At 34.2% G+C, this 22908-nt stretch overlaps 4 protein-coding genes across 6 annotated transcripts in view; 2 read left to right on the top strand and 2 right to left on the bottom strand.

Annotated features, from left to right (window-relative positions):
• The first annotated feature begins 866 nt into the window (after window positions 1-866).
• LOC111494554 lies at window positions 867-7441 on the top strand. 2 transcript variants are annotated; one of them, XM_023144508.1, is made up of 13 exons: window positions 867-1221; window positions 1319-1485; window positions 2032-2104; window positions 2194-2321; window positions 2448-2831; window positions 2918-3540; window positions 3690-3980; window positions 4168-4547; window positions 4655-5874; window positions 5970-6127; window positions 6232-6392; window positions 6649-6764; window positions 6891-7441. In XM_023144508.1, the coding sequence occupies exons 2-13, from the start codon at window positions 1324-1326 to the stop codon at window positions 7110-7112; spliced, it is 3918 nt and encodes a 1305-aa protein (XP_023000276.1). In that variant the 5' UTR covers window positions 867-1221; window positions 1319-1323; the 3' UTR covers window positions 7113-7441. The 2 variants fall into 2 exon arrangements, with proteins under 2 accessions (XP_023000276.1, XP_023000275.1); XM_023144507.1 differs by having other exon boundaries at window positions 6622-6764.
• Window positions 7442-7974: 533 nt separating this feature from the next.
• LOC111494855 (pentatricopeptide repeat-containing protein At4g15720) lies at window positions 7975-9986 on the bottom strand. Its single transcript, XM_023144848.1, has one exon. It carries the CDS (start codon window positions 9799-9801, stop codon window positions 8011-8013), a length of 1791 nt encoding a protein of 596 aa, XP_023000616.1. The 5' UTR covers window positions 9802-9986; the 3' UTR covers window positions 7975-8010.
• A 618-nt stretch (window positions 9987-10604) lies between these two features.
• LOC111494366 (cullin-1-like) lies at window positions 10605-16862 on the bottom strand. Of its 2 annotated transcripts, none has more exons than XM_023144293.1 (20): window positions 16611-16862; window positions 16012-16178; window positions 15807-15906; window positions 15044-15229; window positions 14833-14880; window positions 14539-14742; window positions 14365-14442; window positions 14173-14262; window positions 13961-14041; window positions 13776-13838; window positions 13278-13313; window positions 13108-13194; window positions 12869-13018; window positions 12735-12790; window positions 12530-12650; window positions 12141-12302; window positions 11871-12014; window positions 11543-11761; window positions 11295-11462; window positions 10605-11199 (listed from the first exon to the last, which is right to left on the bottom strand). In XM_023144293.1, the coding sequence occupies exons 2-20, from the start codon at window positions 16149-16151 to the stop codon at window positions 11098-11100; spliced, it is 2235 nt and encodes a 744-aa protein (XP_023000061.1). In that variant the 5' UTR covers window positions 16152-16178; window positions 16611-16862; the 3' UTR covers window positions 10605-11097. The 2 variants fall into 2 exon arrangements, with proteins under 2 accessions (XP_023000061.1, XP_023000060.1); XM_023144292.1 differs by having other exon boundaries at window positions 16012-16204; window positions 16611-16861.
• A 5455-nt stretch (window positions 16863-22317) lies between these two features.
• Window positions 22318-22908, top strand: part of LOC111494564 — a 4514-nt gene continuing 3923 nt past the window's right edge. The window contains exons 1-2 of the mRNA XM_023144521.1: window positions 22318-22432; window positions 22605-22667. Coding sequence (XP_023000289.1) covers window positions 22662-22667 — 6 coding nt within the window. The 5' untranslated portion in view covers window positions 22318-22432; window positions 22605-22661. The remainder of the gene's footprint in view (window positions 22433-22604; window positions 22668-22908) is intronic.

Raw genomic sequence — 22908 nt, 5'->3', positions numbered from 1 at the left:
TTATTTAGATATATGGATGAATATAATAAAATCGATAAATATTTTTATATAATTTTCATTTAAATAAATTAGATAAGTAAGGACTCGAAAGAGATATCTAATCCTAATATATAAATAATACTAATGTGTCGAAATTCCGAATTAGTGGGGAGTGACAATAACATAAGTAAAAAGGCCTAATATATAAATAATACTATGGAAATTTTCGAATTAGTGGATGATGATAGGAGTGGGATGACATAAGTAAAAGGAAGAGACAAATAAAATGACACACAGGCTTGCACATTTTCATTAATTCATAAACAAGATCTATACAGACACACAGGTCCATGAATCCATACTTCTCGATTGGAAAATAATGAATAGAAAGGAAAAGGTTTGAAAATATACATTCGAAAAGGTTTGAGCCTTCGTAAATTTGTGCTCGACTATGTTTGAACCTATAAATTTAATTATTGCTAGCTAAGAATAGTCTAAAAATAATTAATAACACGACAAAGAAATTTAGATAAAATTTTATTTTTGATCTAGTGAATAGAAAAGTTAGTAAATTAAAATTTAAAATTTAATTCAACCAAGAATTAATCTTATTAAATCTTATTTACTAATATCTAGTAATTTCAAATTTTTTTGAATTAATTTAATCTCCTAACAATTTGATCGGAGGAATTTGAATTTAAAAAATAAAAGTTAAATTATTATTTGGTATATTAGCTGGCATTAATTTTTTTAAAAATAAAAAAAATAAAAAGATAAAAAAAATATTATTATTATTTAATGAATTTGGATATAGAGTAATATTCAGCGATCAAGGGAGTATTTAAACGGAAAAATTCATAGTTCCACGCTCCAATAACCCACTCGCATCCGGGAGTAGGGAATTTTGGGTCATAAATGAAAATATTTTCATCAGGCGGCGAGTGGGAGGAAAGATTTCCGAAACTCAAAACGAAATTGTAACTAGAGAATCTACTAAAACCCCCCGCAAAATCCAAACCCCAATTTTCGTTCGTTAGGATCATTGATTTTTTTTCTTCCACAACTGGGAATTTTCCGTAGTTCTAGCACTCTCAGAAGCCCAACGGAACCTTTTCTTTTCCGTTTCGATTAATCTCTTTTTGGGAGGGTTTTTGTAGATTACTCGAACAGCATCGACAGTGCGATCGCCTTTTGACGATCGTCCTGTTCAAGAGAAGCCAATATCGATTCCGCTTCTCCGAAGTAAGGTTTCGTTTCCGACTTTGGTTCGACAGAAGTTGTTTCTGAGTATTGTTGTTTTATCGTTCTTGTTTCTTATTAAAATGATGCTGGATTTTAGGGACAATGATTGTTGGAACTAGGGTTTTTGGTTCACATCTAATGGCGGGCTCTATGGAGCCAATGATGATGATGAAGGATTCCATTGGCATGGAAGATGGCGAAGCTTCTTGCTATTACAAGGAGAGTGGCCGTGATGTTGACCCTGATATTACTCTCTCTTACATTGTAAGGGTATTCTCTTAAGTGTTGGAATTTGTTGACGGACTGCGACTTGTTTCTTGATTGGCACAGTGAATTATTTGGAAGTTGATGGTTTATTTTTTCTTTAAAAAGTTTAAAACCTTTTGATTTTTGGTTTTAGTTTGTATCCATTAGTATAGAGTTTGATTAAGGGGAAATCATGGGGAAGGAAGTAAATTGAACTCATGAAACTAAATTGTTGATCAGTTGAACTTGAATTAGGTGGAACTCAGAAGGGCATAAAATTACTTGTTTGTTTGCTTGGAAAGAATTGTTAAACAATTTCCATTGTTGATCAGTTGAAATGAAATGAAATTGAACTAAATAATGTATAACATTATGAGTTCGTTTGTTTGAAAAGCATCCAAATTATCATTCTGGAAAAACCTTGCCACTTTTCTTTCTATGGTCGGCCTGTTTAGTAACCCGGAAAAAGAAGTTTAGCTGTTTTTTTTTTTTCTTTTCTATTTGTAAGTACTCATAATTTTTGGCTCCTCCGAATTAACTAAACTTCACTTCTTGTATTTTTAGGATGAGAAGATTGAGCGTTTTCTTGGTCATTTCCAAAAGGACTTCGAAAGGGGAGTTTCAGCTGAAAACTTAGGTGAGTTGCTTTCATAGACCACAAAACGACAGATTGAGATGATCGTTGCATTTTAAAATAATAATATATGGGGTTCTAATTGTCATTAGGGTCAAAGTTTGGTGGTTATGGCTCATTTTTGCCTACATACGAACACCATCCTTCCATTTTGCCTCACCAGAGTAATCAACAAAGAGAATGCAAGGCAGCACCATCTCCGGATAATGTGCTCTTGAAGGTACATGAAAACTATTCTAATTATTTTAGCTATTACATGTGAAAAATATAATAGAGTAACACTTCTTATATATAAACGATATAACTAATCCCAAATTCTTTATGCTATATGGCCGTGTATGTGCAGGGCTCTTCTCAGAATCCTAAAGTTCCACCATCTGGGAGGCCAGAAGCTGTTGTCTGCAATACTATTCCCCCTCGCAATGCAAGGGAAACTTCTGGCAGTATCTCTGGCAGAGTAGATTCATGCTTGCCAGCTACTAAAGTGACCAATAGTTGCCCTTCGAAAGATGAAGCTTCAATCAGCTTAGGTTGTCCGATGTACAAAAGATCGCTCAAACTTCGAATTAAAGTTGGTTCTAACAGTACTGGATTGAAAAATGCAGCAATATACAGTGGCCTTGGACTTGATGACTCTCCACCTTCATCAGAAAAAACCTCTGACGTAAATGAAGGGATGCTGCCCATATCTCAATGCCCACCAGATGTGTCTCTGACTAAGATAATTGAGGTGACGGTTGTACTGATTCTATAATTTTTCAATTCAAACAGCCATTTGTATGCTTACCGTGCACTCTCTCTATCTCCTTTGGACAGGAGATGACTGCTTTCCCAGTGCCTGATGGAGCATTGATATCACCTCTTCACGAGAGCCTACTTGGGTTGTCAAGAAAAGAAAAACCGCTTCAAGAAACCAAATACGTTCTTTTCCCGAAGGATAAAAAAGATGGTTTGGCGAAGCTAGCCGATGAGACCGACAGTACATTGGTTGAGAATAAGAAAAAGGAGGTGAGGCATATAGAAAGGCATGTCAGTTATAAGAACGAAGTTTGTGCTTCTCTTGGGAAGGAGACGACTACTCTCGTGAATGGAAAATTAGAAAATGAAGCTTTTGAAAGCAAGAATTTTGTTTCTAATAAGCTTCCATTCGAACTTGTTTCCGGGGGTATGATGTCCAGTGCTTACTTGGACCCACAAAAGAAGAAGCTTTCTTGTAAAACTACACTGCACAAAGCAGAAACAGACACAGACACAGACAAAGGATCAATTAAGAAAGAAAAGTCTGAAATTGTTGGCAAGAAGAAATTAGAAGTGACGCAGACTGCTAGTAGGAAAACAGCTGGTTCAGTCGAGAAAGGCTTTGAGTTTAGGAGTAAAGCATCGAAAATTAGAAAGGACACTGATTCTGACACTCCTGAATCAGAAAATAGAAGGCACAGGTTGGTTTTCAAAAGTCTCAGTACATTAACCTAAAATTTATGAATATAATGAAATCTAAAAACCACCCAGAAAGGAGTTTTACATACTGAATCTATGATTTAACCGATCTGTATTCAATTTACCAAGGACTTAATTATATCTTATACAGCAATCAGAAGGCAGGAGCAATCAATAGAGGTTCTTTTAACAGCTCGGGGCTAGATGGAAACCGTAAAAGTAAGGGTGTAATTGATAGGACTTCTGGTGACTTGCGAAAGGCCAAACGATTAGATGACAGTGAAAACAAAATGTCCAAATCCTCGGTGGTGGTTGAACCATCCGTGGTGACTCCTGTCGATGAATGGGTATGCTGTGACAGTTGCCAAAAGTGGCGCCTTTTGCCCTTTGGGAAAAAACCAAAACTTCCTGAAAAATGGTTGTGCAGCATGCTTAATTGGCTGTAAGTTTTCTGTTTTTTTCTCTGACAAAAAAGAACAGTTTAAGTTGATGGTGCTTCTATGTTTAAAAGTTTGATTTCTTTATTGATAATATATTTTTTTTCTTCTGACCTCTTGTTCCTTGATTTTCTTATTCTAGAGTTTTGCTAATGTTATCTTACCATTTCACTTTCTGTTGCAATTGTATAGCCCTGGGATGAACCGATGTGACATTAGCGAGGAGGAGACAACGGAGAAGCTTTATGCTTTGTACCAGCTACCATTGCCCGGGAGTGGAGATGTTTCGCAGAAACATGCCAATGGACTAACATCAGGCGATACTTCAAAGCAAGGAAAAAGGAAAGATACTTCGAAGGAAATACAAAATCCAGTTAGCAGAAATGACTCGAGTCACGTCAAAAGTTCTCTGAAAAACCAGCAGCTGGAGTTGAGGAAAAATAAAAGTCTTAATGGTTTCAGTAATCCTCCGGATCAATTGAGAAATTCAAGGGATAAATCTTCTAGTGACCTGCACAACTTGGTAGAGGGAAAGAACAGAGGTCAGCTGAAAGAAAAATCCATTGATAGAGGTGAGCTGTTCATTAGAAAGTAAACATTCAATCTTGTCTTCTAGATTTATCTTTTTTTAAAAGATAATTGGATATTCTTCTGATCCTTCTTCTATCAAATATGGAAGGTGGGGAAGTTATGCTGAAGCACGGTAACGTTGGTTTAAAGATGCACAAAAAATTGAACGTGGACAATGAAATGAAAATTTCATCGAAGAAACAGGGAGAAACAACTGGTATCTCTGTTGATCAAGTTAATGATATAAGTGCTTGCACAAACAAAAGGAAACTGAAGGATTGTCAGGATGTTCAAAAATCTCATAACAGTTCACTTCATGAACCTGTGCTATCAAAGGAAGAAACTTGTGAAAGATTGAATAAGAAAAAGAAATCCAATGTGTCAAATGGTTTTGCTGGTGGTACGGAAGAAATCAGCAAGGATAAGGAACCGAAAATGCCAAACAATAAGATTACTCATAGACAAACTTCTGTTGGTACGGAGTTACCAAAGAAGAATTTAGGTGTTCGACAAGTTTCAGTGGCAGCTAACTCTACCTCTTCAAATGTTTCTCAACCTCATTTAACTAAAGCCAAATTTGCAGTGAAAGTGTCTCCTGTTGTATCAGTTTCATCATCTCCCATTAAGACATCCAGCCTTGATCGGCCTAGGTTTTGCAATAATCATATAGGCGACAGTGTGGAACCGAGCCACAAGAAACGCAAGAACATGTTTCCTGATATGGAGTTTTGCACAGAGAATAAGGTTCTACTTCCGGCTTCTAATGAGAAGGACAAAAGTATCTCGTCTGATGTGGAGCTTGATAAGTTGAAGGCTTCTGATGGAATGTCCAAGCGCTCAAAGAAGAGCACGACATATGTGCCAGAGGTTGATTCCTACCACGATGCAGCTTGTCCAAATGGCACAGGTGAAATTGAAGGAAGTATTCCTCAAAAGCATGGTATAAAGTTAACTAAAAAAGAGACGATTCATGTCGGTGCTGAAGGATTGAAATCCCCTCGAAACCTAAAGGGTTATGAAGATCAGAGGTCAAATAGAGGAGTTGGACTTCAGATGAAGCGAAGTCGGGATTCTGAAGCAGGGATTAAAGGTGTTCTGAGGACAGTAGAAAGAGGTGAATGCAAAGAAGAACCGTCATGTCTTGGTGGTGACTCTTTACAAGTTTCTTCTAGGGCGGGCAATTCTCATCAGCTTTCCGCTGATGCCCCTAAAAGTGATGATGCAGTAGAGTCGAAGGCATTAAAAGAACGAACGAAATCCTCCGATCAGACTGCATTTAATACATTGAAAGAAGCCAAAAAACTTAAAGACAAGGCAGATAATCTCAAGGTTCCCTCATTGCTGCTACTCTCTTTGAACATTGTTGATAAGATCGAACCTGTTTCTAATCCCTTACTAAAGTTGTTTTCTTATGTGTTCCATAGGGTGCTGGATTCATTTTTGAAAGTAATGAGCTCTACTTTCAATCTGCTCTGAAGTATCTTCATGGAGCATTCCTTTTAGAGACTCCTAACAATGCGACCGACAAGCATGGCGATATGACTCACATGCAGTTCTATGGCATTGCAGCTGAACTTTGCGAGTAAGTAAAAAATGATCATTATATCACTTGTTTTTGTCTATTTAAGCTGATTTTAAGCTGTAATTCCTTCTAGGCCTTAGTTGTAAACTCTCAATCATTTACAGGATCTGTGCCCTTGAATTTCAAGGCCGCCGAGAAATGGTTGCAGCTGCATTGGCTTATAAATGTATCGAAGTAGCATACTTGCGGATAGTTTACCATAAACACTCAAGTGTCAATGGAGATCGCCTCGAGATGCAATCGTTGTTTCGTACAATTGTGCAAGGTAATGGGAAAAAGATATGATATTCATTAAGCAGGAGCTCAACATTTTGCACGTTAAGATTCTCAAGTTTTGTCTATGCATTTCGTGTTTGAACCATTTTGCACGTTAGGATTCTCGAGTTTCATCTATGAATTTCGTTTTCGGTTCAAACGTTGTACTCTTGCCTGCTCGGAAATAGGGTCTCTATATTTATTGGTTTATTGAAACTCTTTACTCTCCTTTCTTTAAGGTGAATCTCCATCTTCTTCTGCATCAGATGTCGATAACTTCAGCAATCAAGGAGTTATTGACAAGATTACCTCTGACAGAGTTGGTGGAAGTCACATCTGGAATTTTGGAAACTGCACGAGTTTTGCTCGAGTCCTCGACTTTGTAAGTTCTCATTTCTACCCGAACTCGAATAATTTGTGAGATCAAACATCGAAAGTTTATCCTGCCATCCTCAATGCCTATTTCGTCTTGGAAATATAATTTTGAATTTGTTTTTTCGTGTTGCAGGCACGCAATATGAATTCAGCCATGGAGGCATCGGCGAAATCTCAAAGCGCCTTCGTGGCAGCAGCTAGTTCATGTGCCACTGAAAGAAAACATGTGGACTATGTTGCATCAGTTAAAAAGGTGATTGATTTCAGTTTCCAAGACGTCGGGGAACTCGTAGAGTTGGTTCGGGTTGCTATGCAGACAGTAACTCAGTCAAGTTTTTGCAGTGGTAGAGATTAGGTGAGCCATGTAAATAGAGTTATTTTCTTGGATTATTCTTCCATGGGGTGATCAGTTGAGAAAGCTAAGGGTCTCACTGAAACTGACTTCATCCTGATAACTGGTTAGGGAACTTACATAGTTCGTTACTTACCAATACTTGTGTACAAAAAAGCGAGATCGAGTAGAAAATTCAAAATGTAATATATTTTTTTTATAATTATTCTTGAGTTGAGATTTTTTTGTTCTTTCACCCATTTGTGGGTCATGTAAATGCTTAATATCTTAGCTCCTAAAAGTTGAGCTCAATTTAAAAAAGTGGTTTCTGCTTATTTGTCAAACCATATTCATTCAGTAATAATAGTGATGCACAAATTATTCTTAAAGCACTCTTTTTTTCTTCTCATTTTTTGGTGTTTTTAAACTGTTATGTTATGAATATGCATTGAATTCTTGTGGTTGATAGCCTCATGATTTGATCATAGTAGAGTTAATATAATGATTGATTGAGATCTCACGTTGATTGGAGAATGAAACATTCCTTATAAGGGTGTGTGGATAATATATGTTAGTGGTGAACTTGAGTGGTTACAAATGGTATCAGAACCAGTCATTGGGCGGGTATGCCAACGAGGACGATGAGCTCCCAAGGAAATGGATAATTTTTTATAAGGGTGTGAAATTTTTTCTCTTAACATCTTGAGTCTGACGTAACAAGCCCAAGCCTGCTAGTGGTGGGTTTGAGCTATTATAATGTTCCTGTGGAAAAAACTATGTTCGAGAGAGTTGTGTTATGTACGACGCTATTGCATGGTTTAAAGAGCACTTGTGTATGTGATGCAAGTAACGTGTGTGTCGTGTGCTTTTTTACCGAATAAAAACTTTAAAAAAAACAGCATTTTTTTGAATTCCTGAGAAATTACCAGAAATCATTGCAAGTACAATACCCAGTTTTGAAATGATGAAATCTGTTGACATCTCTAACTACAAAGTCTCTCTCCACAATCTCACTTATAAGCTTGAAAGCCTCGTGACAATCACTGCACATTCTCAAGTTCTTCATTATTCTTATGGTGAGTCCTTCAGGAATGCTAATCAAACAAAACCCCAATGCCAATCTCTCACTGTGCAACCAAACCTTCTCTTCTTCTGCCTCCTCTTCAATATCAACAAACACCAATCCTTTGCTCCCTCTCGAATAGCCTCGACCCTTCATTTTTCGTTCCAACTCTCGTAGTAAATGCAACACTTCGTTGCCTCGTGGGCACGACATAACATCCCCAGCATAGAATACGTAACTCGAATCTTTTATCTCAACCCAACTGCATCCTGGTTCTTTATAGACACCACTATGCTTCATCTCAACTCGAAGTCTCTGAGCCTTCTCCATATCCCCAGCCGATGCATACGCATTCGACAAAGTGACGTATGCACCCGCGACTTGTCTATTGGCATCGACCAGTCGTTGACAGGCTTCCGCTGCAATATCTACCCTCCCATGAAGCCTACTAGTCGAAAGTAGCGCTCCCCACAACAGCGCCTGGTCGTCATCAGGCATTGCCTTCATGGATTTTGCTAGCTGGTATGCTTTATCTAACTCGCCTGCTCGAGCTAGCATGTCGACGACACACGTATAATGCTTAGTCTCGGGCATTATCCCATGTTTCTCATACATGGAAGTCAAATAATGAAGGCCCTCATCAGGAAGCCCTGAATGGCTACAAGCATGCAAGACACCAACAAAAGTGACATGGTTAGGCTTCAACCCTTTTCTCACCATTTCTTCAAAGAGTTCAAGGGACTGTCTCCCAAGTCCATACTTCGCTGTGCTCACAATCATTGAAGTATAAGAAATAACACAAGGGTTTAAAATTCTTTTAAAGACCCTATCAGAATACTCAAGACTCCCACATTTAGCATACATATCAACCAACACGCTAGCAACAACATCGTTCGAATCACAGCCAAGACGAATCGCTGCACTATGCACGACTTTTCCCGAAACCAACCTGCCCAAGCATGCACAAGCACTAATCACACTAGCCAACATGAAATGATTTGGATGTTCCCAACTCGAGCTACCGAACTCCCTAAATAGTTTTAATGCATCGTCGCTATGTGCGTTCTGAGCATAAGCAGCGATCATTGAAGTCCAAGAAATGATGTTCTTGCAAGACATGGAATCAAAGACTCTCCTGGCTCGAATAACATTGTTACACTTCCCATACATATCAATAAGCGAAGAACACACCACAACGTTCCCTCCATAACCAAAAATCTCCATACAGGCATGGAATTTTTCACCATCTCTCAAATTCGACAGGATCGAGCAGGCCTTGATTGCGGTTGCGAAAGTGAAGTCGTTGGGCACAACTGAGGTTCTCGACATTGCCCCAAACAGCGATAGAGCGATACATGGTTGACCATCGTTGACGTATCCTGCCATAAGCGAGGTCCATGAGACAACATTTCGGGTAGGCATTTCGTCGAACAGTTGGTGTGCAATTGCAACTCTACGGAATCTGACATAGCAATTGATGAGATGGTTGGCGGTGATAGTTTGGTTTAAGAATCCAAGCTTAAGGGCTATGGAGTGGATGGAGGTTGAAGATACCAAATCCTTGCAGCTTCGAAGATGGTGACTGAGATTTTCAATGGTTTGCAAAGGCGGCCGTTCGTTGAGGGCAAAAGGAAGACTTCGTTTCAACATCAGCCAAAAATGGTTTGTGTTGTGTTACTTTTGCATTGTTTTTAACTAACCCATTAAGCGAAGAGGAAACAATTCGCAGGTCCAATCATTACCTTCGAACATGAAAACATGAGAGCAATAGCCGTATCTCTCATATTCCGTGTCTCTGTTTTCTTTCCTTCTTACGAGGTGATATTTTATATAGACCAGTCCTCTAGTTTTTTTGTTTTTTTTTTTTTTTTACTAATTCCGGCCTACATTAAGGTTTATACTAAAATACAAGCTGTTCCTTATTGGTATATCTTGAAAAAAGTCTTTATGTCATTTGAGACCTCCGTTTTCGAGCTTTTGATACCTGAATTACTTTGGAGAACCTATCTAGAAAATATGTTAAATTTGAGAAAAAAAAACGGAAGAAGGACGAAGACGCGCGCAGGCTATATAACATTATCGCCTATAAACGCATCTCTCTAGCTCCATTTAAGCGCTTGAAGGGAATTGTTTGGATTTCTTGTCTTTTCGCTACGTCAGCATCATTGATGAAGAAACTAGAAGGAAATCTTTTTAACACTACCAACGTTTAAATATAGGATTTTTAGCAATTTCACATTAAAAAAACAATAACAAAAACTCTTTATCATCGGAAACAACCTGATAAGATGTATTTCTTGAGGTCATCGATGGAAAGATTAACAAAAGTTCCGAAGTCCCAAATGGGATTTAGCTTGAAATTGTTTGGTTTATTGCAACATGATTCGCTCGAGATCGAGATCTAACTCAATCTTCAATTCTTTGAGTTATCTTTAAATTAACAAAACACCATTCTATCAAAGAAATGATGGCTGCGTTACTCTGCAAACCACAAATCTAAAAGCATATTTCATAAAATAAAAAAAAATAAAAAAAGAACAGAACCACTCCAATTAAAACAGCACATAAATGCATCTGTGACACTGCCCATTGCACCCAATTTCGACACGACCTCTCGTAATACACTTACTAAGAAGGGTCCACTCATAGAATTATCGGACCATTTTATATTAAAAAAAAAAAAAAAAAAAAAAGAACTCTGATGTTATCACCCCCCAAAGTACAGACATAACCTTGTAACAGCGCTTGCCTCTAAGCACGTTCGGATGGCAAAATGTACAGACAACCGTCAATGGCTCCTGGTTTTAACATTTCATTGAAACACGGCACACCAATCACAGAGGCTACCTACAGTAGCATATTCGTGATTGTGCCGCTTACAACATGAGCCTTTCGTGCTATCTCGAATAGCACCGGCCACGACTCTTGCCCATGAAAAGAGTAAGATCAAGCCAAGTACCTAAACAAGTGGGGGTTGTCTTTGTCTCTTTCTAGATAGTCCCGGGTGATCAGATCTTCGATTCTCTTCTTAATCGCCTTGAAATCAGGCTGCATCATGTTCGTGTTCCAGTCAATATGAAGCGGAGAGAAAAGTGACATTACATGAAGCAAAATAAGAGATGTGATATGCATTACTAACTAACCTTGAACATACGACCCAATTGCTCAACGCACTCCATCACTAACTGCTGGTGACCCAAAACTTTACGACTCTTCATGATACGCACAATTGAAGCATCGATAGCATATCTTCTATCCTTGTCGACATCTTCAATTACTTTCTTTTTCTCATCCACAGGCGGAAGAGGGATCTACGTGATCAACAAAAATAAATCACACCACATTCATTATGCCAAACAAAACGACTGACACGATGATGCTGCCAGTATACCTTGATTCTCCTCATTTTGTCAGTGAATTTCGCATTGAACTCGAAATGATCATTGGGAGAGATGGTCTTCGTGCTTGGCTCCTTGTTAAGAATTTTGTACTTGGCACATGACAATGAGTGGAGTAGTCTAACAACATCATCATCACCCAAGTTTAATTGTGTCATGATTTCGGAGTAACTTAATCTATCTGAGGAATTAAATAGCAGCAGGGCAGAAGCCTATAGATTTAACAACATAATTAGTACCGCAGAGAATTTATCATATCAACAACAATATCTTTTAGGGAAAGCCAATTAGAGGTATGAACAACTTTTCCAAGCATGTTACCTGATAAGTTGTCACAATCAGTTCCATCGTTTTTGGTTCAAATTTTCCACTGATATTACACGTACCCAATGAGTAAATCCACGTAAGTTTTCTATGCTTGGTTTTTGTTTGATAAAACTCTTTGAAAACTTCAACACATTTTACCTGAAACAAACAGAACAAATAGTTTGATACATCGAAGTCTTACAAGTTTCAAGGCACAGGAAAAACTATCGCATACAACATAACATATGTGTACCCAAAATATAAAGAGCAAAAACCAATGCGTACCATCTCTGCTGGCAGATTGAGGTCAAACGACTTGTAGCTTGGCCAAAAACCAGTCGTCAAAACAGTAACAGTTAAGTCGATCCCTGGACTAGCTTGTGGATTATTGCTCAGATACTCCTCGAAATTAGTTTGGTTCTCCCTTGCCAATGTCAAATCAGTGACCTTAACATATGACTCAAGTATATTAGCAATTCACTGTTTATAAGTTAATTGACATAATTATATTACACGATCCAATCTTTTTTTTTTTTTTTCGGGGGGGGGTGGTAAAAAGATTATAGTAGTTATTTATTTAATCGTATAACTATTATATTGTGAAAACTTATTTCAAACATTGATATATCTGACAACTTTATCATGCAAAATTCTAGTGGTAGATTTATGCTTACCATCCCCTCCATCTTAGAGGTGAACTGACCACCACATTGTTGCTTCAATTTGGTCAATATACTTCTCTCGTGATCATCATTGGCACTCTTGTCAAAGAGAAGCCTTCGGGCAAGTTTTTTTCTGTCACAAGTCATAACATAAGTATTTTCAAGATAAACTAAAACGTTGTGTGAGCATTAAGTGTCTCAAAGTACCGATAATCACCTATAAAATTCAGCAAACAAATCTTTGTCGCTGATATAAGCAAGCAACTTCACCACCTGTATTTTTAAATGACATGAATTCTAAAGTTCCAACACTAAATAAAACTTCAAATGAAACAATAAATTGAAAAATACCTTCTCAAGTGTCTCCTCTATTGCTTCATCACTCAACTTTTCACTTCCTCCTTTCTTAAGGATGTTATCACAAAAGGTGGCAAGTAATTCTGCACTAGAACTTCCAGCAACACCCTTATTACAAAAGACTTCAAAAGCTTCCTTGAGAGCCTACACAAAAACACACTTCAAATGTGAATAGAAGTATAGTGGTATTAAGAATTACAGTGAATTTTACTGAAGGTGAAGAAGTCACATACCTTGTGAAAAAGAGTGTGGTTTTGGAAACAACCATTCACATAAGCCAAGTACTTGTCGTGAAGCTCAATCACTTTTCTGACAAAAACCTGAAATCAAACCTCTCAACTATAATTCAAAAAGAAGACTTAAAAGGAAAATAATCTAGAAGTTTGAAAGCCAAAGGGCACACCTGTTCCTGCAAACCAACTATGTCCTTTTTCTCGGCCTAACAAGAACAAGATAAAACAAAACGTCAACGTAATCAGCAAAAAGCCTCATCTTAAAACATTGTGATTGGTAAAGCGATGGTGCCAATCTAAAATAAATAAATAAAATTCTAAGATTCATTTCCACACAAGATTGAGCATTTGAATAATTATATGGAAAAAGAAAAGGGTAAATCACACCAATCATAACTTCCTTTAACTTTTATACCTATTAGTTAAAAAAATGTACAAACAAATGCATCTTTCGAAGCTTCAACGAGGGAAAAATATTTGGGGCCCTAAAACCAAGTTACAAGCCCTAGCTTTAAAATAAATAGAGGCTAAATATTATTCTTGTATGGTCCCTGAGTGAGAAATGACAACTGAGTGGTTGTGCACTATTCGATATGATAACTAAAGAAATCTAGGAATCATTCTGACAACAAAACTTTAAAAAGCAGATTAATTGAGATGGAAGAAACCTTCTTGTTACTTGCAGCATCTTCTGCCTGTTTGACCAATGCTATTCCTTCAGCAGTGACGTGCTGCATAACAAAAAAGCAGTTTGAAAATTGAACATGACATTATTCAAACATGTAATACCCTTTCATGCACATAGATATATATATATAGAGAGAGAGAGAGTAGTATAATGTGGCCCACCAACCTGCTTGAATATGTTGGAAACTGGTTCCAATCCCTTGGGTATTTTGGAAAAGAGACGAAACATCCTCGACAAATCTTCCACCTTAAAGTACCCACCACCCCAAGCCCAAGAACCAAGATCAGGGAAAAAGAGGACAAAAGAAAACAAAACATCGAAAAAAAACCACAATTAAATATGTTGTTTTAAATGAGGGAAAAAATGTATAATAGTACCTTGTCGTCTCTAAGCAATGCATGGCATCCTGAATGCTCTTTGTCCAACAGTTGGGTAGCATACACAGACAGCAGTTCATGTTGAACTTTCTACATAAATGAAAACGAGAATAATTGAAGAAGGATAGAGAGAAAGAGATCTACAGAACTATATATAGAAATTGGAAAGATATGTAAAAGTTGACCACAAACCTCCAATAACTTTGGCTCGCTACTAGAGTGCAAATAGTGAGAAACTCTATCCTTTTCTCGCTTCAAGCATTCCTCCGCCTAGAAAATCAATCAAATCAATAAAAAAAACCATTTCTATGCATTAGGAAAATGTATTTCAGCTGATTTAAGAAAAACACAAAATAAAGGAAATACTTTTAGCATATAATCGGGACAAGAATCTTCTAGGATCCAATTGGAAGCCTTCCTAGAGTAATAAGCAGCAGTATCTTTAAGCATGGCAGCTTCAAAGTCATTTTCATAGTAATCCATTTGCCCCATCCCGATCTCCACAAATATATCCAATACATTCTTCAGTAGACCTCTATCAATCTGCTCCCCTTCACGTTCTTGATCAATCTGATTTCCAAGACCATAGTTATTAAGCACGTTTAAATCCCAAAGATCATGCTTGAAAGAAAAGGCAAGGGAGAAAAGGGAATAACATACCAATGAAATTACTGCATCCCTCACTTTACTGTTTATCTCTTTATATACCTGAAATGAGTAGAGATCACTACTTAAACAAAAATTTGAGTCTTAAAATCAAATGAGTCAAACTGCATATAGAGTATATGAATCTATTAGTAAAACAAAGTGGAACAGGAGGTTCAAGCTTGATCTTTAGAATGAAGCCACACATCCAAAGTTTACAACATACCAATTCACGGAAGCATGTGAGTCCAACTTCATTGAGGGGTGGAAGTGATCTTCGAGCAATGAAGTATCGATCAAGATAGTGGAAGAAACGAGAAAGCCACCTCACCATAACTTTATGGTTTGTCCACCTTTTGACAAGTTCTCTCAACATGAATTCATCATGCTTCTCCCTCAAGGATGGTAAGACCTATGTACACCACAATTAACAAAAAGAGCGCATTATGGTTAAAATTATTAGAGAACTCAAATGTTTCCATCAGCTAATTCCCTAAATGACAAATTCTAGCAACATAAATAATACACTAAAGGGAGAAAAAACAATCTCTAGAAATGCATAGATGTGTCCACACTACGGTTTTCCAAAAGAAGGCATGCATGTAAGCATTTCAAAATTGCACAATGTGACAGAGTTCCAAAGGATATAACTTTAATTCTGAAGTCATCTTAGAACAAAATTGAGGTCATAATCTCCAATACCACGAAAGTGTGAGATTGAATTTTTCAAAATGGATTACAACTATCATGATGTTTTGCAAGATCAGACTGAGGTTTTAAGCACAGTGAGAGATTTCAATATAAACCACCAAAATTTCCCACTGGATCAGCTTTTAGTGAGTTCCCTTGGCTTTGTAGTGGACTTTGCTCGTTTTCAGTACTCTCCACTTATTTTCAGTTAGATAACGCAATAAGCTCAGGTTGTTGATAAGTTAATCAGTGATATGCCCAAGATCGTAATGAATGGATCGGATGAACTTGTTTCTCACCAAAGAAGTGATGTATTCTTCGAAAGATTCCCGGTATTTATCATACAGCTGCTGGGAGTAATCATGTGGCGGCTTTTGGGTGCACATGTTATATATAGTACTGCAAACGAGATTCAGAAGACAACACGCCGATCATCATAAGAGTACCAATCAACAATAGGCACAAAATTGAACAATAAACTACAAGAAACAGAAGAAATAGTACGTGTAAAGCATCATGTAATCCTCAGAGTTGAACTGAGGCTCTGGCAAACCCTCTAGAATGTTCTTCAATTTTGTGATTCCCTTCTGCATAAACTCCCATCCCTGCTCTAAGTCAATAGTCTTCCGCTCACCCATTGCCATGTCGAGACAAATCTCTCTATCGAAAACCTAATAATTAAACAAAGGAAAAAAACCTGCAGATCATAAAACAAGACTTCAATGCCGCCATCATACAGAAAGCAAACCCTAAATTGACAATCGAACTATTCCTCGCCTCCATCCATGATCGAAATGATAATCAAAAGTAATGAAACGTCAACATTAACACGAGCTTAAAAGTAGAAACTCCAATCATCACAGTGAAGATGAGATTAAGAAACCTCCAACCAAATCCACGGTATCATTGTCATTCGTTCTCAATCAAACACACCGTCGACGAAAATCAAAACGAATACAGAAACCGAATAGGAACACCAAGGAACAAAAGTTCAAGGAAAAATTAACAGAGATAAAACAAAAAAATCCAAATGATCTCAACGTAGATCCGAGATCACACAGAAAACACCAGAATAAGCCATCGTCAGAGCAAGAAAAAGGCACCTGAAACGGTCGTCAATGAAACCCTAATCAAGAATCATAACCCCTAGAGACGATAAAATGGAGGAAGGGAGAAGACGATAGAGCTTCGCCGGAGAAGTATCGACGGCGAAGATAGGCGAAGATAGGCGAGAAATGCGAGAGGGAAGAAGAAGACTCGAGGCGAAGCCCCGTTGGACGGGCAGTGAATAATGAATGACCCGCTTCCGTGTTGATTATATTTTACCAATTTTGATTTTGGTCGTCGATCGTCGCCGTTGTCGATTTATAAATTTGCTTTCTTGCAATAAAGGGCTTCAACTCCGTGTTTTTAAGGTTTTGGCCCTTAATAATAATAGCCTTCAGAATTTGTGGCTGGTGCCGCTGTGTGGACTGTGTACGTAATGCCTAACATCTGGCATTTAATTGCAGAAATGCTCTCTGCATACTGTGCAGGTTGCTTTCCATCGTGCTAAAATGTAATTATGATCAAGTTTTGGGAATACTGTAATATTGCAAAAAGTATGGGCCAATATTTTAGAAAATAAACTTCAAAGCAAAAAATGTAATTATGATGAAGTTTTGGGAATAAAGTGCAATACTGCAAAATTATGTGCTGATATTTTCGAAAATAATACTTTCGTTATTCGCGGTTTCATTACCATTTTATTTTAATTTTTCATACTTTAAATAAATATATTTATTACTCAAAATTTGTGTATAATATAAATACTCTTTAATAATCAATTTTAAAGAGTATTTAAAAATATCCAACCAAATTATAAAATCTATCAAATAATTTTAAAAATTATGTTTATTATATTAAAAAAATATTAAACCAATAAAGGAAATTTTTATTAAATGGCAGGTCATAAATATTTAATAAATATTTAACTCAGATAAGTATAAATAATATTTTTGTGACTAAGATACCATAATAAATATGGATATGATAAATTTCAAACCAAATTCGATAAAAACTCGTTTAGTATTTAAATATTTATAGATTTTTTTCCTTGTATCCCTCCTTGAACAAGAGATTTATTTTCGAGGATATGAAAGCACAATTATAAAAATGCTTTTTCTTTGTAAGTACTGTTATGTTGGCTATATATAGCTAATTTCAATTGAATTGTGTGACACCCGAAGAAATAATAATGTATTGATTGATGGTATAAATTGGAATATATATATAATCTATATCTTAATTTCATACATATAAAATATTAAAATTATTTTCGCCATTCATTTTAATCCAAACTATATTGTTTACCGACGCAAACTCAAATTTTATATTTTTTACATCTCTATTACGTAATTTACCTAAATAATATAATTTATTTCGAAGTTTAAAATATTTTGAATAATTTATCAACGTATTTATGAGTGTACCTCCAATCTATTTTTTCTAAAGCTTAATGATTGAAAAATAATTATATTTTTATTTTTATTTATTTCGTTTACAATTATTGGAAAATAATTGTTTTTTATTTTTTTAATATCAAAGGATTGAAAATTATTTCTGAAACTATTACAAATTCTTCTAGGGTATTTATTTTTTATTTTTTAGTTTTCTTAAAAATTTATTTTAATAATTATAGATAATTTTCGTTCCGTATTGATAATAATCTTTTTTTATAAAATAAAAAGTCTTATCGTGACTTTTAAAATTTAATGGTATTTTTAAATATATACCAACGATAATAATATTTTTAAATATTTTTTAAAAATTTGAAAGGCATTAATGAAAGTTTTTTAATTTTAATTATATTTTTTTAACAAATTACTCATAAGTGATAAGTGTATTTTTTTTTTAGATTTTTGTATTGATTAACAATTAAGTACTAAACAATCAATTATTATGTAAATGACTAAATCACGGTGGGTCCCAGCCGTCCACGAATACATGCATAAAAAATTAGTTAAGTTTAAAATGCTCATCAATATATTTTTTGCTTTTTTCTTTCTCTTTAATGGTTGTTTAAAAAAAAAAAAGAAAAAACTATATTATTTTAAGATTTTTTTTTTTTTTTTAAATTTAGCCTACATGTTTCTTTGAATTTCTAATATTTGATTTCTAAAAATATATAATATTTAATTAATTTTATAATCTAATTTATGTTGTTTAAACATTTTAATATAACCGTTTATACATAAATAAAAAAAAAAATTCCATTTAGCCCTTTAAATATATATATATCATTATAGATCATGTAAAAATATAAAACATCATAATAAATCTAATAATATTTCGGGAGCTCTATCCATACAATTTATACAAATTTAAATTTTATTATTACTATATAGTTTTTATTATATTTACTCAAACAAATTGAAGCAACAAAAAAATATGTATACATACAAATGACCATCCGAATAGAGACTAACCTCCGAGGTCTCTAGGTTACTTTAGCTAAAACAACGATCCTCCACGTGTCTATAAAAATATAATTTTTTATTTTTTTATTGGAAGAAATGAAATTTGTTATATATGTTTGAAAAACAAAGCCCAATAAAAGCAGACAAAGACTTGGGAATCTGCCGATCTCATCAAAACTTATCTACAACCACAAAAGCTCAATAGAAGAAAAAATCTGGAAACATTGTAATTAAAGAGCAAGCCTTCCCTGAACCAACCAACACAAAAACCATGATTCATCCATGGTGGTTACTTAATAAATTCATTAAAATCACATTAATTCCTTTTTATGAGTATGGTATTATTAGTAAATAGATCAATTATATGCTTCCATCACAAATCCAAAATATATTTTAAAAAAAATTGTGAGATTGCATGTTGATAGGAGAAAGGAACAAAACATTCATTCCATGTGAAAACATTTTTCTAATAGATGCGTTTTAAAATTATGAGGCTCACAATAACATATGTCCTATAAAAGTAGACAATATCTATTTTGGGCTTGGACGGTTACATATAACATTATAGCCACACATCGGACGATGGGCTCCCAAAGAGGGTGGGGATTGTGAGATTTCATATCGGTTGGAGAGAGAAACCAAACATTCCTTATCCTTATAAGGGTGTGGAAACATCTCTCTAATATAGATGCGTTTTAAAATTTTGAGGCTTACGATGACATGTAACGGGTCAAAGTGGACAATATATATTTTTTGGCTCTGATGGTTACAAATAACATCATAGTCACACATTGGACGATAAGCTCCCAAAAAAGGTGGATTGTGAGATCTCATAAAGGCTAACGATGATATGTATTAGACCAAACATTCCTTAGATTGTTACATTTTTTTTCTATTAAAAGTGCTTATTTCTTAAGTTTGAGATTTTGATAAAGAGTTTGATCAACGAGTGTGTAAGGGTTGGATCCAACTCGAAATTTCAATTGGGCCTCAAATGATTCAAGTAGGGTTTCGAAGGTTAGGTTGGATCGGATTGTTGTTTATTTAAAAAAAAAACTATGTTAAAAATTATGTTTATTCAATGTTAATTAATAACAAATATCCTAAATACGAATATCAAATATTTAAAAGTCACCACACATCATTAATATTTGTAACAATTTTAAAAATAAGATAAGACTAAGGTGTGGAACGGAAAAAAAAAATTATTAAATTCCATAAATGATCAAATTTCACTATAAATTTGTTGAAAATTATTTAAACAATTGTTTATTAAAACGACAAATTATAAATAATAAAAAAGCATTTGTCGATTAGATATGTCTTTTAATAATATTTTCCAATATTTACTTTATTTGTCACAATCAACAAATATATAATATTTATGTCGGAATAACCATCAATATGGAAGATAAGAGTTTATATATTTAACATTTTGATTAAAAAAATATAATAAATTACTGTATTTTGAGCCATCAATTAAAAAAATTGGATATATGATGTGAAGTTATCAAGTAAATTTGACTTTCAAATTAATATTTGAATAATAAAATACAAATCAAACGGATTTTTGTACTCACGCGCGATAGCGAGCGTGTAGCCACGTTTATTATCCATCTCCTCTTTGGCAAAGCTGCACTTTTCCATAAAAAAAAAAAAAAAAAAAAAAAAAAAACAGGGAGAGAATCTCCTAAATAAGGCTACCGTACCACAGCCGTTCCCGGCATTTACTCAATGTCCAATTATATTATGCCACCTGTCGAGACAAAACTACCGATTGATCGGCGACGTTCGTGGATTTGTCGAGTGTCACAGTCTCATCATACTCATGAGCTCATATGGCAAGTTGCTAACTATTTTGTTCTTAATCTTATTGTTTTTTTTTTTTAAATTGAAAAAATAAACAAACACTTAAATAATAATTTTGAATCGTTTTTAAAAAGTAAAATCAAATTTTAAAATAAAAGAATATTTTTTAAAATAAAACTCAATACTTAATATATATTGCATTCAAATTTTAAAAATTATTTGATCAAGATAATCCATTTTTGAAACATATGCATATATGTATTAGATTGAGAATGTTTAATTGAACCCATCTCAAGAGACTTTAATGGGAACTCCAATCTTCATCGACTCGAAAATAGATCGAGAACGTTTACGCTTCATTTTCTCCAAATCGTTTTGTGAATACCGAAAAAAATCGAGAACTCAACTTGACCCAACAAAAACATAAATACAAGCGTTTGGTTAAAGTTAGTCCAATCAGTCTAAAACATGTTCATAACTAAACTCGATCCAAATTCAAATTTTACATTCTATGTTTTATTTTGATATTATATAGATATATTATACAAAAACATGATGAATGTGGTAATTATGTTAGATATTTATTTACCATAAGTTTTTTAATTACTGTCTTTAAACATTTAATTTTATACCTAAATATTGTATTTATTTAAATAAATAATAATTATTATAATTTATATTATTTATAAATTACTAGATGAATCAATTTTACGTGCATGACAGATGTAAAAAAATAACGTTAAAATAAGACAGTTGAAAAGTCAGAAAAAGAAGAGATCCAAACCGGATAAGAATGAAAAAAAATCTATTTAACGTTAGTTAAAAAAGAAAATATTTTTTTAACAACAAAACAAATATTCAAAATATACTAAAAATAACCAATAATAATTTAAAAAATATACAAATAGTTAAGTAATTATTAATTTAGTTATTAATTAAATCTTAAAAGGATCTATTTTACCCGAAATAGATTAAATATTATCAATCAAATATTTTGAAAAGTTATTAAATATTATCTTTCAATAAAATTTATCAAAATAACATGTTCATGCATTTAAAACCATTATTTTGTAAACAATTTTCGATGTTTTATATTTTTATTTTTATTTTTAAAATAAATATAAAAAAGATAAAAATTTAAATGCACTAACATGGTAAGATCTAGAATTTTAAAAGATAAACAACCAAATCCCAAATTACTCACATAAGAAAACTATAAATCGATCGGAAAAAATAATAAAAACAAAAAAACAAAATATATATGGAAAGAATAAAAAGCAAAAAATGGAAATTATTTTAGTATTATAATTTTATAAGATTTGGAGAAATATAATTTTAATAATAATAAAAAATAAAAAAAAAACTCGAATTAAACCGAATCGGGAATCGGGAATCGGGAATCCTACGTGCCACGAGTCACTGACGGCAGTGAAGCAACTCCACTTTGCGCCTTAATTTATTTCCCTTTTTTTAAAAAAATAAAAAATAAAAAATTACATAAACGACTTTGCTTTACAATTTTTATTTTCATTATTATTTATTTAATTTTTAATTTTTTTTTCCCTTTTTATTTCTTCCTCCCTCCCCCCAAGTCCTCGATTTTCAACCTCTTCATTAGCAGCATGAAACCGAAACCTCAGCTCTCTTCTTGAACCCAGGTACCTATTTTTATTTTTATTTTTTCGTTTATTTTCTTTATTTTTTTTCATGTAAATACCCAAAATATATGTGAAACGAACTATATATTTCTATATTCATATTCACGTTTATTATTTTTTGTTTTCAATCTTCGTAATCGGATGAAGTTTTAGGACCTAGTTTTCTTTTCAGGTTGTTTTTCTTTTCACGTGGGCTTGCTTCTGAGGTTTCTGCTGCTTGTGTTCATCAATGGAGGTCGAGTATCATTATTATAACTGATTTCTTCTTTTCTTTTATGTTCTTCTATGTTTTTTACTCTGCGATTTGTTCATTCTATTCTGTTTCGGGTTTTATCGGCTGGAATTTGATGGGATCATGTTGGAATTCTGCGTATTGGAATGTTGGATTCTTTTTTCTTTTTTTTTTATCTTTTTTTCTCAGCTTTTTTTTTTTTTTTTTTTTTTTTTTTTTTTTTTTTTTTTTTTTTTTTTTTTTT

The sequence above is a fragment of the Cucurbita maxima genome, unplaced genomic scaffold (genome assembly GCF_002738345.1).
Source record: "Cucurbita maxima cultivar Rimu unplaced genomic scaffold, Cmax_1.0 Cma_Scf00020, whole genome shotgun sequence".
Taxonomy (NCBI): domain Eukaryota; kingdom Viridiplantae; phylum Streptophyta; class Magnoliopsida; order Cucurbitales; family Cucurbitaceae; genus Cucurbita; species Cucurbita maxima.
Note: the sequence above shows the minus strand (reverse complement) of the source record. Positions and strands in the feature narration are given on the sequence as shown.